Below are 15,253 nucleotides of genomic sequence, written 5' to 3'. Positions count from 1 at the left end.
AGGTGGGGAGGGGGGGGGATAAGTAGCGAATGTGAAATGGCACTGGGTGATTGGTGGTAGCAGACAGGTGATGGTAGTGGCAGGGCAGTGTAACGCCTTCCTTCCACTACCCAGCCAGCAACCACCCCACCCCGCTCATATCCTACGCCTAAACTACCGTGGGTGGCCACGGGCCATTGAACTACTGTAAAGTTAATCCCCGCACTAATTAGCCTACTTGAGGCCACACGGTGATGGCGAGTGTGTACCTTTTAAAGTGTTGGGGACTGACCACACGGTTATGCAACCCAGTCGAGGTGATGTTGGGTTAATACCTGATGAGATAGGCAGCAATCTGTCCACCATGTAATGATCACTGTTTAATTCACTCATTCATAACTCTTATTCTGCTATACAGAAATCTCTTATCATGCAGAACTGAGAAAGAAAAAAGCCAGTTCGGCAAGAGGATGGTCAATTATTCACATAAACACAGGAAAAACTACCAAGGGGCAGTTGAGAGTATCTTTTAACCACATAATTTGGGACATAATCACGTCAGCAGTAGTTAGGTATATAACAGAAATATGAGTTGAATTATGTACTGCAGGCGAGGATTGGACTAAGATACTTATTTTACATTTGACTCTATATCAATACACTTGATGTCTCAAACTGGTCCATGACATTTCGATTTTATGTCTGAAATAAATTATATAGTATATACGGATTTGTAGTGGTGGTGTTGCTGTCGAGTAGGATAATATTACGTTCAATAAACAGTAATAACTTTGTTTCTCTTCAGTGGTGATACATATGAAGGCAATTTTCTTCAAATGGTCAAACTTTATTTACATACTTTGTTTTTACTGTGGCTTATGTATATTTTTTTCTAAATCGTAGATGTGTAAATGACATGGCCACATCTACACAAGGTTCTAGTTGTTCCAGTAATATAGCGTCATTTTACGTTTCCAAAATGTTTCCTTTTACAAAATCTAACTAATCCCGAGATGTATTTCTTGAAATATTTGGCCCGACAGATAGTGTTATACAGCTGGACTCAATTAGAGGTTCTAAATATATTTATATCTCAGGCAGTTTGGAAACAACATTTACGTAATTAAAATAGTGTCGTAATAGTGTCAGTCATCATACTTAGCAAATTATGAGGTATTATATTGAGACTGATAACAAACCAGTTAATAATTAGTAATTGTTACAAGGACAGGGAATGACAGGTTGTGTGTGTTGGTATAGTTTATATCAGAAAATTCGAAAATATGACTTGAACTATTTTCAAATGTCTTGATGTGTTGCATATCTACAGTGATATACATTGGTGAGGCTCTAATAATAAATAAGCCAGGACCTGGAGAACATTGTAACTTACCTATAAAGAATCTACCGAAAATTGTTGAAAGTTGTTTAAATTATTACTGCAAATGTTACAAGATGTAAAATCATAACCCTAACGTCTTTAATTCAGTCATTTCTTGTTTCCTATTATTATCTTAATTAAGCAAAACAGTTTCAAACATTCTAGATCACGATGATCAATTTCCCCTGCTGGCCTGCAGAAGCCTCAGTATAAGGAGCTCCACGACAAAGGTGATTCCAGCAATGCCGAGGCCCAGGAGGAGGAGGAGGAAAGCTCCCTGCAGGTGTGTGGTGGTGAGGGACCTGATGCTGCTGTCTGAGTCTGTCTTTTTTGCCACATGTTGCTGTTGCTGCCCCTTGCGGCTTTTCACCTGGGCTTGGAACAACAAGTCTTTGCTCCATTGCTCGTACAGTCCCGCCTGTTGGCAACATCAGACGTAAGAGCCATCACTTGTTGAAGCTGAGACTGGCAATTGTTGTTTTGTCATATATAGCTGCAGTAATTTTGAACTATTTCATAATGACCACATTAAAAATAAGTATCTATTACTAATTCCATAAGTGTTATCTTCGGTAAATGTTTATTTGTTTGCTTATACTGTATGAATTTGTACTCAATAATTCGAAGTCAAATCAAATTGACGTTGAAAATGTAAATAACTTGAGGAAAACAAGACATATTACTGACTGTTCAATAAACTTTATCACTAAGAGTAAAACTTATCAACTTGCTATACCTCGCCATTTTCTTGTGACTATATGAAAATTATATTTACATTTTTGCTAACTATAAATTACAGCGGTTTTCAAGTGTGAGTGACTGACCTCAATGACGGCCATGAGGCAGCGGTCCAGGACGGGCCCAAAGGGAGCATCGTGGGGGATGGGCCAGGCGGACTGGCCAGGAATGATGCTCTCCCGGCCGAGGTATAACTTGGGGGTTCCGTCCGTCCCAATGAACCGCTTTGCTATACTCAGCTTTTGATAGCGTCGTGTGTCCAGGTGTGCTTGTCTGCGTGATGCAACAACCGCAGGCAAAGACAACTATTGTTAGCAAAAATACCTCAGTGTAAACTGGAACACAACACAAAGCTTTGCAAAGATATTTACTACTATCCACTTGAAGTTAAGGATTCTAGTTGCACAATAGTTATTGTTCTTTTCCTTTTTGTTTTATGGAAGGGGCACAATAAGGCTTAGAAGTAATAGTAGTAGTAGTAGTGGTAGTAGTTAGAAGTGGTAGTAGTAGTAGTAGCCGTGACCTAACTCTCGAGGCTCCACACAGGAGAAATGAGAACGAAAACAACAGAGAGTAAGCACAGAGAATCCAGAATGAGGACCAATGCAGAATCCCTCCTCTGGTGTTCATAACATCTGGCAGAATGGGACCTAGTGAAAAGTGCTTCTATGCTAGACTGGCTGAAATATTATCAGAACTAAAGCAGCAACCTCGAGGTTTTATCAGGGTAACTGTTTTTGGCTTTAATGGGTAAGAAGACTTGTTTAGAAGGAAGCCATTACTTTTTACCTGACTTTACACACACTATCTGCTGAACTAGAGTAAAAAAAGGATAAGTGTGTACTTTGTTTAAAATGTATTCTAGAATATTTTAGGAAGATTATATGTTTTGAATTACATAAGAGACACTGTAAGACGTTAATGCATCAACAACACCTCTTGTATTTGGATTTTCAAAAGACAATCTGTAAGCAGCCGGCTTAAGAGAACAACTTACTTTTTGTCAACCGCCTGTTGTTGTCCGACATTTACTGATGGAACGATATGCATCAGTTGGCCCAGTCTCTTGAACAACTGTGAATCTGACTTGCTGAAGAAATTTTTGAACTCGGCCCCGTATGGTGGCATCGTTATCCTGTGTATAGAGGCTGTGTTTATATATATATATATATATATATATATATATATATATATATATATATATATATATATATATATATATACAGTATATATATATATATATGTATATATATATATATATATATATATATATATATATATATATATATATATATATATATATATATATATATATATATATATATATTACTTGATGCATAGAGGAATGCTGTACAGTACATTGTACTGTCCTTATGTAGAGTGTCCTAGAGCCACGTGTACACTACCTATCTGCAGTACTGACGAGCTCCTGTAGTGTCTCAGCACGGGGTGGGTACTTGGGCAGCGTGAGGAAGGCGGTGAGGTTGCCGCGATAGGCAGACCCGAAGATGAGAGCGAACATCAGCCACGTGGCCACCAGCACACGACTGGAGCTGGTCCTGGGCAGCCGTTGAGGCAGATTCTGTCCCACTAACATTCCTGCTACATCCTGTACCACTGTTCCCACTGTAATCTTCACATCATTATTCCCACCTTCATCCACACGGATGATCTGAAAAACGTTATGTCTCAGTAGATACACTTACACAATAATTTTTCATGATGCTTATGCGCACTGTGGTCACGTAATCGTTTATATACAATTATTAATCCGATATATGTACTGTAATAACATCAATATTACGTAACTCACCAGCAGCAGGACCACAGGGGTGAGCAGCAGAGCCAGCAGGACGGCCGCCCACACCACGTCAGTGAGCGGGTAGTAGAGCGACTGCCACTGTGGCTTGATACCCGGCTGGGCCATACTGAAGTCAAGGGACCCGTACTCGTACACCCATGAGTAGTCGTAGCGTTCAAGACGTTCTGGCAGCATATTGTGGAACACAGTTGCCATGAAGGACACCCGCTCCTCTACACGCTTCGCAACCTTCAATCACAGTCCGTATTACTGACATTGTAAAGGAGTTATTGATAATGAGATCATCTCATCTTCTAATGCTCATTATATAATCTATGGATGAAAAGTAACTAGGGGTGTGCTGTGAGTGTGGGTGTGTATCTTAGGTTCGATGTATGATTTCGTTTTGAGTGTTGTGTGTTAATTGTATTTGGTGTCGAGTGTACATTGATGTGGTGTGGTGTGGTGCTTTTGAAGCGTGGTATATTTAGGGGTTTAGATATAGTATGATGGTGTGCTGGAATAGTGACCCTTAACTAACTCACTTCTACCCAGGAATTAGTTGGTACGACGTGAATGGTAAAATTGAGAGCCGCCGCAATTGCCTCCAGCATGTAGTAGTCAGTGCCAGAGTATCGTGTTGTGTTGTCAGGTCCCTTCAGAACATCCCAGTAAGGCGGGAATGGCAGAGCGGTTATGTTCACCGTGGCACCGTGGAAGCTGAAGGTAACAAGGTAATCATTTATATGTATAGAACTAGGGAATATATATCACTACTATAACAACATATTAATTTTACTGTAGCGAATAAATCATAAGTTATTAGTTAAGGAAAATGTTAGTCATAAGTCCTGGCTGCATCAGTATACATAATATTCAACAGCGGTTCTTGGGCTCTTTACCATCTGTCTGATGTTTGGGATGGAGTCAGCAATCCGTTCGTGATAAAATAAACTTAAAGGAGTAAGTAGGATTCATTTGGACATAATTTTGATTAGGAGGTGGCAAAAGAAACAGACTCAGAGAGACAACACGCTGAGAGTTAAATGCTCGTGAGACTGAAACTTTCTTATCTATGTGTCTCTTGTGCTGTAAATGATAAGACAGGAACATAAGACATCAGGTTGGTCCAATAGTCCTAGAATGCTTTGACAATGTTCAAACGCAAGAACATTAAATATTTTCTTGAAATTGCAATACACATTTTTCGTATAAAAAAGTTGTGATTACGTAAGATAAAAATTATCATTACCAAGTTTTTGTCTTCGGAGTTTAGTGAATTTTCGACATTAGTAAAATAATTTACTTGTACACAAAAAAAATAATTGTCAATGCTACTAATGTCATACTGCCATAATTTTTAAATAATAGGAAGAGAATTATAACTTACAATTCTATTTCGTTGTGATTAAGTAGTATGGTTGAGACAAGGAATGCTTTATGGTGGTGGCATGCGTGTGTATAAAAAAAAAAAATAAATAAATAAAAAAAAAAAAAAAAAAATATATATATATAAATATATATATATATATAAATATATATATATATATATATATATATATATATATATATATATATATATATATATATATATATATATATATATATATATATATATATATATATATATATATGTGCAGATAATAGATATTATTTAAAAAAATTACTTTGAGAACTTTGGTGGGAAGAGTAAACGACCTGCCGTTAGTGCGAAGCCTCGGTTTGGTGTCCAGGAAGCAGCTCTCACCACCTGAGCTCCCTCTGGGGTGTATGGCAGGTGGGTGTACACGCTGACCCTGTCCATGGTGGAGGTAAACATGTCATTAATAATCAGTATATGTATGTATTTTACAATTTGTTATAAAATTCCCAAATACAAAAGAAGGAAATTATTGACTGATTTAGTAATTTTTTATACTATTTACACCATTTATACTTCAGAATTGCATTTAACTTTATAGAAATACAGTTTCGACAACAGTCTATTTTGTGGAATAATTTCATATGTACTGTGATACTGTTCATTTATTGTATACTCCTACTTATGATAATTACTGTCCTTTGCTTGCCTTGAAATGAACCAGAAATAGTCTAAGTGACATCCATTTAGAATTATTTTATTTATTTTCACCCATGGATATAAGGTGTGCAGTTAGCAACTAATGCAATTTAGTGCCTAACTATTGTAGTTTAGTACCTAACTACAGGAAAACTCCCACTGTATTCCTAAAACAAATGAAATCAGTTAACAAACACAAAAAACCTTCCTAACTACTGTAAATTAGGACATAACTACTGTAATTTAGCACTTATCACAAATCACATTAAGAAATGAATGAAGTATAAAGTTAGTTCATTACCTTTAGGTACCATGATTTTGTATAGTGAGAAAGTGGCATAGGAATAGAATACCTGTATATTTATTTGTGAATATTGGCAGAGTGAACGCTGGTGTAACGTCAGATACCTGTATGTACAATATTAAGAATTAACATAAAATTGGCAGTACAGAACAATACTGTTGAATTAATATGCCTGCCCCTTGCTTTATGAAATTATCAGGAATATTGCCAGTTAATTATATTACAGTATGTTATTTTAGTTTGCAAAATAATCAAAATTATTTTGAATTAAGACAAATTTTCCAATACTGTACAGTTTAATAATTTATTTATTGTTCAGTGTTTTACTATATGATCTGCTATCAATTTAGTTTTATCCTAGTAAGGCCGGGCTTAGAACTACTAATTCTTCCTATCAAAATTGTGATTCTTGGACTGGGCCTTCATATACAGTATATTGGTAATTTTTCATGGTTTCTCATTTGTATTTAAATTTTGTGTGGTTTTATAAATTAATGATATTTGTGGCATGATTTAATATACAGTACAGGTAGTAGCTTATCATTATTCAATTATTACACATTTTTCCAACCCTGATTATAGGTTAGGTTTGAACATTTCCTCTAAAATATATTTTATGTAACCTAACCTAACCTAACATAACCTAACCTAACCTAACCTAACCTAACAAAACCTAACAAACACTGCTAGTACGTACTGTAAGCACCACCAGAACAACAACCCAAACAGTGAAATATTGCATGGAAAAAATTTCTAAGGTAATTATTAGCGTCAGTCTCACAGGTGACACTTGTATACTATTACCTGAACAATCTACCAAACTCATTTTGTGTCATCTTGGATCGTTCCTATATAATATTTTGGCGAACTGGAAATGAATTTACATCTATTTATCACCAAAAAGTGTGTTCATTATTGTACTTGAGGCTACGAGAGGATGTTTGCCGGAATGCAATGGATGATCATTTGTGAGAAGCGCGATGGGGAGACGAAAAATCTTAGGAGTTGAAGGTAAACATCACGGTGGTACACAACGGTGACTTAAAAGTATGTACATTTCCATCGGAATTGGTTAAGATATTTAAATATTGGATTTCTTTAGTTTCTCATTTTAATTTACATATATTGTATTTCAGAGACTTTATCTATTCATAAATAACAAGTTGGAACTTTCAGGATAAGTCTTCAGGTGTCTACCCACGCACAGAGACTTATCCTGAAATGCTCCAATAACAATTCAGATTACTAAATAGTAACCCGAACCAAATCACGTATATATTTGGTTTAAAAAAAATGAATTATGGCTCGAAGGGCACTTTCGGGATAATAATAAGTAACCCGAATGTTAAAAAAAAATGCCGACTGTCTAAGTGAGTAATGAAAACTTAGTATTTAGTGTACTGCATCCACAGTGTCTATAAGACCCACTGACACTTAAACAAGGCTGATGGCCATAAATGAAAATCAACAATAAGGTGGGTGGTGTGTCCTCCAGGTTGAACAAGATGGTGTTCATTGTGTATATTACCTGAGGTTGGGTGGTGTGTCCTCCAGGTTGAACAAGATGGTGTTCATTGTGTATATTACCTGAGGTTGGGTGGTGTGTCCTCCAGGTTGAACAAGATGGTGTTCATTGTGTATATTACCTGAGGTTGGGTGGTGTGTCCTCCAGGTTGAACAAGACGGTGTTCATTGTGTATATTACCTGAGGTTGGGTGTCGTGTCCTCCAGGTTGAACAAGATGGTGTTCATTGTGTATATTACCTGAGGTTGGGTGGTGTGTCCTCCAGGTTGAACAAGACGGTGTTCATTGTGTATATTACCTGAGGTTGGGTGGTGTGTCCTCCAGGTTGAACAAGATGGTGTTCATTGTGTATATTACCTGAGGTTGGGTTGTGTGTCCTCCAGGTTGAGCAAGATGGTGTTCATCATGGAGAATGTCCAGTGGGAGGACAGGAGGGCGTGGAGCTGTGGGAGTGGGAGGCTGGTGACCACCAGCAGCTTGGTGGCCCACACCAGGAGGCGGCCCTTGAGGGACCACTCGGCGAAGGTGGCGAGGAAGACCAGGTCGTGACTCGTCACCACCACCCGCACACACCGAGACTCCATCCTCACCTGTGATAAAAACAGGTCATTGCCCACCATCTTCATCTGTGATAAGACCGTGTCATGATTCAACCGGAACTGACAGTCACACAAATAAAGAGTGTCGAAAACAGCTAAGACTGTGAGGTGTGAAACATAGTCTGGTCTTCCAGTGAACAGAGCTATTACTGACATATATAAGTCTTCAAATTAGGGAGCGCATCCTGTCAGTGGTAACCTTCCTGACCTCCAGGAGGCAGTCAATGGCATCAACTATAGACCTCGATGTAAGCAACTGGCCTGCCCTCTGACCTGTAAAAGGAAATCAATGGTACCGTAATACATCCCCCAGAGGACAGGTAACATGCTAGATTACGAGTCTGTATGTGTGAATCTTATACATTTAAACTGAAATAATAGAAATCTGAAATATATATGGGATGAACATGTTTTTATAGTGCTTGTGGTTAGATGAGAGTGAGTGAATTGTGGATGCATGTATTTAAGTATTTCAAACTTTTTGATCATGAATACTTACTTGCAGTAAATAACTGATATGATAGTAATTAGAGGCGCAACATTACCTGCTCGTCAGTTTGAACCTTAGTGGCCAGAGACTTTCATGCTGTCAGGAATCAGCTAAATAAATCTGGCTCATTCCACAGACTGATCTACCCGATTCCTGGCAGAACGAGCGCCAGTTAAAGATCAAGTTGGAGGTCAGATCGTGTTGAGGGGAGAACCAGTTGGTAACCGTATCAACAAATACAGGAAAGATGGAACTTGTGGAGCCTGGTGAAGCAGGTGGGAGAGTGACCTACCTCTCGAGCCTGGTGGAGCAGGTGGGAGAGTGACCTACATCTCGAGCCTGGTGGAGCAGGTGGGAGAGTGACCTACCTGTCGAGCCTGGTGGAGCAGGTGGGAGAGCAGCACCAGGGTCTCGTTAGCGTCCTGGCCGTCCACCACCACCTCGAACACCCCCACACCCCAGGGGCTCCCTCGTACGACACTCTCCTCCTGAGACATGAAATAAAAAAAATTCTTATGTCAGATCTCATAATCGTAATTGGAGACCTTGAACAGTTTTTTATATTTATATCTGCGACGTGCATTAATTCTTCCACTGAGCCAACTCAACCAAGGCTGCCAAGTCATAGCATCGTCTGACTGCAGTTCCCTTTGCAAGAACATACAGCAGGTGGAGGCGACATAAGATCACACAGCAGGTGGAGACTATATAAGAACATACAGCAGGTGGAGGCTACATAATAACAAACATCACCTTGAGGATGGTGGAGGGTGAGGTGGTGCCATCTGTGAGGAGGATGAGGGAGCAGGTGGGCTGAGACACCGCCTCCAGCACGGCGCCCACACCACCACCAGCGACTGACAACAACTCTCCCACACCTGATCCAATCGTGTAGAGAAGAATAATGGAAATTGTTAGAGAAATCTTTTTAAATGGATCTATAATCTATCGTTATGTGTACTGAATTTGCTATCTTCGTTGGACTGGGACCCCAACCCTCTAAGGCCTGCAGTGGGGTACAGTGAACTACAATTTAGTAGTTAAGGTACACATTGTGGTCCAGTGGATAAGCTACTGGACTTAATTACCTTGGAGTAAAAATTGTTTCCAATGGTGACCTGACATGGATATTTTGACTTATCAAGAGAGTGATGACCTAGCTTGAGAGGGTCATACCTGATGTCTGGGGCAGGCAGAGGACAACAGAAGCATCGAGGGTCATCATCATCACCAATAACATCTTCCGTTTTCTGTTGTTGCCATAGATATCTCTGTACATTATCTGCAAATGATAAACGATACACCGATGTGGTAAATTCGATTGTATAGTTGGGGTGTCGTCGATGAAGACAGAAACTCATGAAAAGTCTAGCTTTGGCAGATAGTAACTCAGTTTTGAAGAGATAGAGAGAGCATTTCAGAAGACATGAGCAAACTTTAGGTACAAATAACGCACAGTGTGAATATTAATCACTTGATGATTAAACACCCTACCGTAACCTAACCTAACCTAACCTAACCTAACCCCATTAGCGTTTTTTATTGTAGGGTGAAGTATAAGCTGGGATGCCTAATCTTCACGTGATCTGATGAAACTAGAGATTAGGAGAGAACGGATGAGATATATTTGTGAAGGGAAGTGGAAAATGTAATAGATGTTTGGAAAAGTGTGCGGGTATGGGGGGGGGGGACTGGGGAGACCTTTTCAGTGTTCGTTTGTATAAAAGTAAAACAGATAGAAGTTGTAGTAGGACTTCAAACACATCCAACGAAGCCCGTGTTGACGTCAGTGCACCAGGATTCTGGACGCGGGGACAGCGAGCCTTCTTCGACATCAGGATTTTTTATCCCATGGCCGCATGTCACCGTAACTTAGCTCTCGATTCTGCACACAGGAGGAACGAGAACGACAAGATAAGGGCATACGGGGAGACAATTCAAAACGTTGATCAAGGCAGCTTCACTCCTCTGGTGGGATGGGACCAAGTGCAAGATGCTTCTATGCCAGACTCGCGGAGGTGATATCCGAACAGAAGCAGCAGCCCAGAAGTTATGTTACAGCCTGGATGAGATGTCGACTGTCCTTCTCTCTCCTTAGGTCGGCTTTGCTCTGCCTCAGGGGAATGAGAGCATCGGCCCCAAAACCGACAACAGTTGCAGATATTGACTTTTAGGCAACAGTCACTGAATGTCACATAGATCTGCGGCTCAACTAACTCAACACAGCTAGGATAGCTACTTATGTATTAGGATATTTAATATTAAGGTAATAAAATGGTGGTGAACGTATGGCTATTGGGGGAGGCTGGAGGCCATTAAAAAAAGTAGTAGTAGGAGTAGTAGTAGTAGCTGTGGCTATTGGCGTAGGCTGGATGTAACGTAAAAAGTAGTAGAGGTAGTAGTAGTAGTAGTAGCAGAGGTAAGAGTAGTAATGGTAATAGTAGTGGATGTATTATTATAATTATTATTATTGTTATTATTATTATTAGTAGTAGTAGTAGTGTTCACCAGTGGTACCGAGAGTGTGGAGAAGTCGAGGTTAGTATTTGGATTATTTTTTCTTTTTGCTGAATTTCTTTGTTACTTCTAAATTTGTGTCCTGGGGATATATACTGTATGTATGTCCAACGAGCTACAATAACATTACTGTAGCTTTGTTTTTTATTTTTATACAGTTAATGGTGAGGTAAATCCATTTTCAGGCTATTATGTTTATTCATTAGTTATTTACACGTTTTAACTGGTTTGTTCTTTCCTAACTTAATTCTTAGTTTCCTTCTCACTAATGGATATTATTTTGTTACTTTATATAAGTGATCTTTGCCCTCATTGTATGATATTTGTGCAGCTACAGTACGAACGATAAATCACCTTAATCACAGACGTTATGTGGCTCCTCTTGGCCTATTACATAAGTTATCTCTCGCGTTACACAATTCACCTTCAGCGACGTAGAGTAATCTTACCTCCAATACATGACGCATCGGGATCTATGTAATGTAGGTCATTTGCTCTGATAGGACTCACCTTTATGGTTACAAGATCAGCCAATGAAATGCGTGACCTGATTCAATCGAAATCAAAGTGCCACTTGTATGTCTGGGGGTTGGCGACCACCGTCCTACACTCCAAACGTTTTTGGTTTAAACGAAAGATCAGGAAATAACGTCGAAAGATAACACCTGACTTAACTTAGTTCCAGTTGAGAGAAAAAATAAAGACGAAAAGATTCCCAATCTTAATTTTGTCGCCAAACCGATGCTCAGTGAGTGTATCTAGTTAATGTAAATGCTCAGTGTTGTATTAAAGTTATTTTGGATGTTTAATTTGGACTTTAGTTTACATCAACCAATTAGGTGCAGTCTTTAATTATCAATTAAGAGGAATATTCAACGCGTGAACCTTTGAGACTCCTTCAGCCAGAACAGTCTGATGGATAATCAGTAATTCTGCTAATGTATACACTTTACAAACTTGACTCGGGATTTTTTTTTCTAATGAAGAATATACAAACGAGAATATCAAAGACAAATTAAGGTTCGGTGATATAAAGTACAGGTCTTCAAGCGCTGTTTGTGCATATTATAGAGGCATGAGAATTATCACTCTGAGTTAGTTGCAGGATATGCAACAGGAGTGTAGGTCTGGGGTGTGGAACCATTATTAGTTCGTGAATCCTCAAGCCAAATTTATCCTAACCCGTGTATCCCCATGGGTATATACTGTATATATACCAATCAATGGCTTACGTGCTCTGCGAATATGCAGTCCGGAATTTATTGATAAACAATTTGATTATACCTTTAATATTGGATTGAACTTAAAGTACCCTAAATCTTTTATTGATAAATGTTTTAATATAGCTAAGGAATCCTTTTGTAGAACTGATCCTACACCTCCTCTCAAATTCCTCTGCAACTGAAAACCTGGAACGTAAATGTAACGTTTACTAATTCTAGCACTGTAAAGCAAATGCTAATTAAGAATTCTCCAAGCAATGCAGGTGGCTGCATTTACAAGGTTTCATGCAAAGAATGTAATATGTTCTATTAGGGCAAACGGGCAAGAATCTTGAAACTAGACTCAAACAACATAAATATAGTGTTAGGACAGGCCAGGGATCCAATCTTCGTTAGTTCATATGAGATAATAATCATTGTATTGAATGGGTTAATGCCTCCTGAGTCTTACCTTGTAATTCAATTATCAGCAGGAACATTGAGAATCTAGCTCATTAAACATACTGAATTAACCACGGTGCTACGGTGCAAGCAATCAGTCAGGTGTGCAGCAATCAGGACAGGTGTCCCACTAAGGGCTGACCCACGGGATACACACCACCTCCAACAACCACTTTTACTCTCACTCAACACTAACACTAAACCAACACTCACAACCACTGTAAACACCACTGAAAAACACTCGTCGCTAAATACACAACCTCTACGGCGAGGAGGAGCACTTACACTTGTGGAGTTGTTGAGTGAGTTGTGTGTTGTGTCACCACCACGACCCGCTCCTTACTGTCTCACACACGCAACCAACACTTATATTTAAGTGACTTTGTCAAACACACACACGGTTGCCGTGCTCATTGATTGGACGTCGCTGTAAAGCCTTTTAGAAGACGGAGATGTCATTGGTCGATGTCTTCTGAAAGTTTTGTCATAGATGCGTCAGTCGTTGCTCACCCCATGTTGTCTCTCCAGGCGCTTCGGGGAGTTACTGGCATAAGTGTATTTTACGGTTTTGCTAAGGTAAAATACTCAGTAAAAATGTTTGTTTTTAAATTTGATAGGAATTTCACTCTAAGAAAGAATAGTAGTTTAATAATTTATAATTCTTTGGGAAATTCGTAAACGAAATCATTCTTCTCGGGAGGTACTGAATGTGATGTCGGTACAAAGTTTCAGAGGGTTGACATCACCTGTACAGTGAGGTAACGGATGTCAGATTTTCGACGTTTACAAATTCGGATATATGTGGTTGTGTGGATGTGGGAGATGGCACTGGCCCCATGGTTATGTGTGGGTGTGGGAGGATGGTACTGGACCCGTGGTTATACGTTGCTTTGATAAGTTATGGTAGTTGTTAAGTAGTTGATGTGTGGATTTTAAATAGTGGGTGTAGAACTGAAGTAGTTGTTGTGGGTAGTAACTTCGATGTGGATATTAAGTATGGTGTAGATAATAAGAATGGTTTGGGTGTTCAATAGCGGGTGGTGGGTTGGTACTGTAGGGTTTAACTCAGAAGAAGAAGAAGAAGAAGAAGAAGAAGAAGAAGAAGAAGAAATGTTTGAGATAATGATGTTGAAAATATTATCTAAAAGTACACTGACATATTTTGTTAAGATTATATTATGGTATATTAAATTAGTCTCCCATATACTTAACTAAATCAAATACCTGTTCATGATTGGTGTCACGTAAGCCTGAAGTCGATTCCATTTTTACTGCATCTCTGGCATATTTGTGGGAGAATTTGCCTTTTTTTTAATTACTGTAATAACCTCTACATTCTGTGTTCTCTCGAAAAATTTAATCTAGTTTTGTTTAGACTTTATTCAAGTTTACATAAATCGTAGATAAGTAACTGGTCTATATTTTCTTAAGTCTTCATTGTATTTTTGAACAATAATATGAATATAGTATTGATATAATGTTTGCCATGTTTCCATGTTTGATTCAGTCGTAGATACTTGTGTAAAATCCTTCTTCCTCCCCGTCTTGTGTGATATCAGTCATTATGCCATCTGGAGGTGCCGTCTCGTGCGCTTGAAGGGATGAGCTGCCTCACCTTGAAGGGCCTCAGTCACCTCCTAAGAGACAGCCTTAGGTGCAGAAAATGTCTCTCCTGAGTGGGATTTTTGTTTCGTGAACTGTTTCCATGTTTCTGCGTTACAATAATTACATTTCTGATATATTCTCACAAGGTAAAAAATAAACAAGCTTGAGCTAGTGTTTACACCTTCAGACATCTTCCCTTGTAACACTAGATGCCGAGACGATCACTTCGTCTTTGTCACACGTCATTACTTTGAGTCTGTTACTTTTCTATATTCTCATTACATGTCACCACAACACACTCGACAAATTAACGAGGGAGAGTAAGAACTGACCATAATCTGTGTCAGGACGAAGCAGCAGCCGCGGACTAAACAAAATACAGGTATGTCTCAGACAGTAAATAAGTGAGTGAGTGAGTGAGTGACTATTGACGGTCTTAGGAAAGGCTGGCGCACCTGATGCATGACATAAAAATGTTAATATCTCGTGCTGTCATTTACCTGAATTATGGGAACAATTACTACACATTATCGCTAATCTTAGTTACCTAAAACCTTCACTCTTTCTTCCCAAAACGCTATTATAGTGCAT

The 15,253-nt window shown here is 39.0% G+C and overlaps 1 protein-coding gene across 1 annotated transcript; it reads right to left on the bottom strand.

The window, feature by feature from the left end:
* Positions 1 to 860: 860 nt before the first annotated feature.
* LOC121872770 (ionotropic receptor 93a-like) lies at positions 861 to 13,388 on the bottom strand. The gene is made up of 12 exons (XM_042375825.1): positions 13,343 to 13,388; positions 10,053 to 10,158; positions 9,630 to 9,754; positions 9,245 to 9,364; positions 8,145 to 8,377; positions 5,567 to 5,695; positions 4,445 to 4,619; positions 3,912 to 4,148; positions 3,505 to 3,770; positions 3,096 to 3,233; positions 2,185 to 2,371; positions 861 to 1,778 (listed from the first exon to the last, which is right to left on the bottom strand). The coding sequence occupies exons 2-12, from the start codon at positions 10,153 to 10,155 to the stop codon at positions 1,536 to 1,538; spliced, it is 1,956 nt and encodes a 651-aa protein (XP_042231759.1). The 5' UTR covers positions 10,156 to 10,158; positions 13,343 to 13,388; the 3' UTR covers positions 861 to 1,535.
* Between the last annotated feature and the right edge of the window lie 1,865 nt (positions 13,389 to 15,253).

This window comes from Homarus americanus, unplaced genomic scaffold, assembly GCF_018991925.1.
Source record: "Homarus americanus isolate GMGI-L3 unplaced genomic scaffold, GMGI_Hamer_2.0 scaffold39155, whole genome shotgun sequence".
NCBI classification, from domain to species: domain Eukaryota; kingdom Metazoa; phylum Arthropoda; class Malacostraca; order Decapoda; family Nephropidae; genus Homarus; species Homarus americanus.
The sequence above is the reverse complement of the archived record's forward strand: the minus strand, read 5'-3'. Positions and strand labels throughout refer to the sequence as shown.

Coding starts and splice junctions, on each gene's coding strand:
- LOC121872770 (XM_042375825.1), bottom strand. CDS start 10,155: ATGTACAGAGATATCTATGGCAACAACAGAAAACGGAAGATGTTATTG. Junction 5,696..8,144: donor GACACACAACCCAACCTCAG/GTAATATACACA, acceptor CACCATGGACAG/GGTCAGCGTGTACACCCACC. Junction 3,234..3,504: donor CTCGTCAGTACTGCAGATAG/GTAGTGTACACG, acceptor CTCTATACACAG/GATAACGATGCCACCATACG.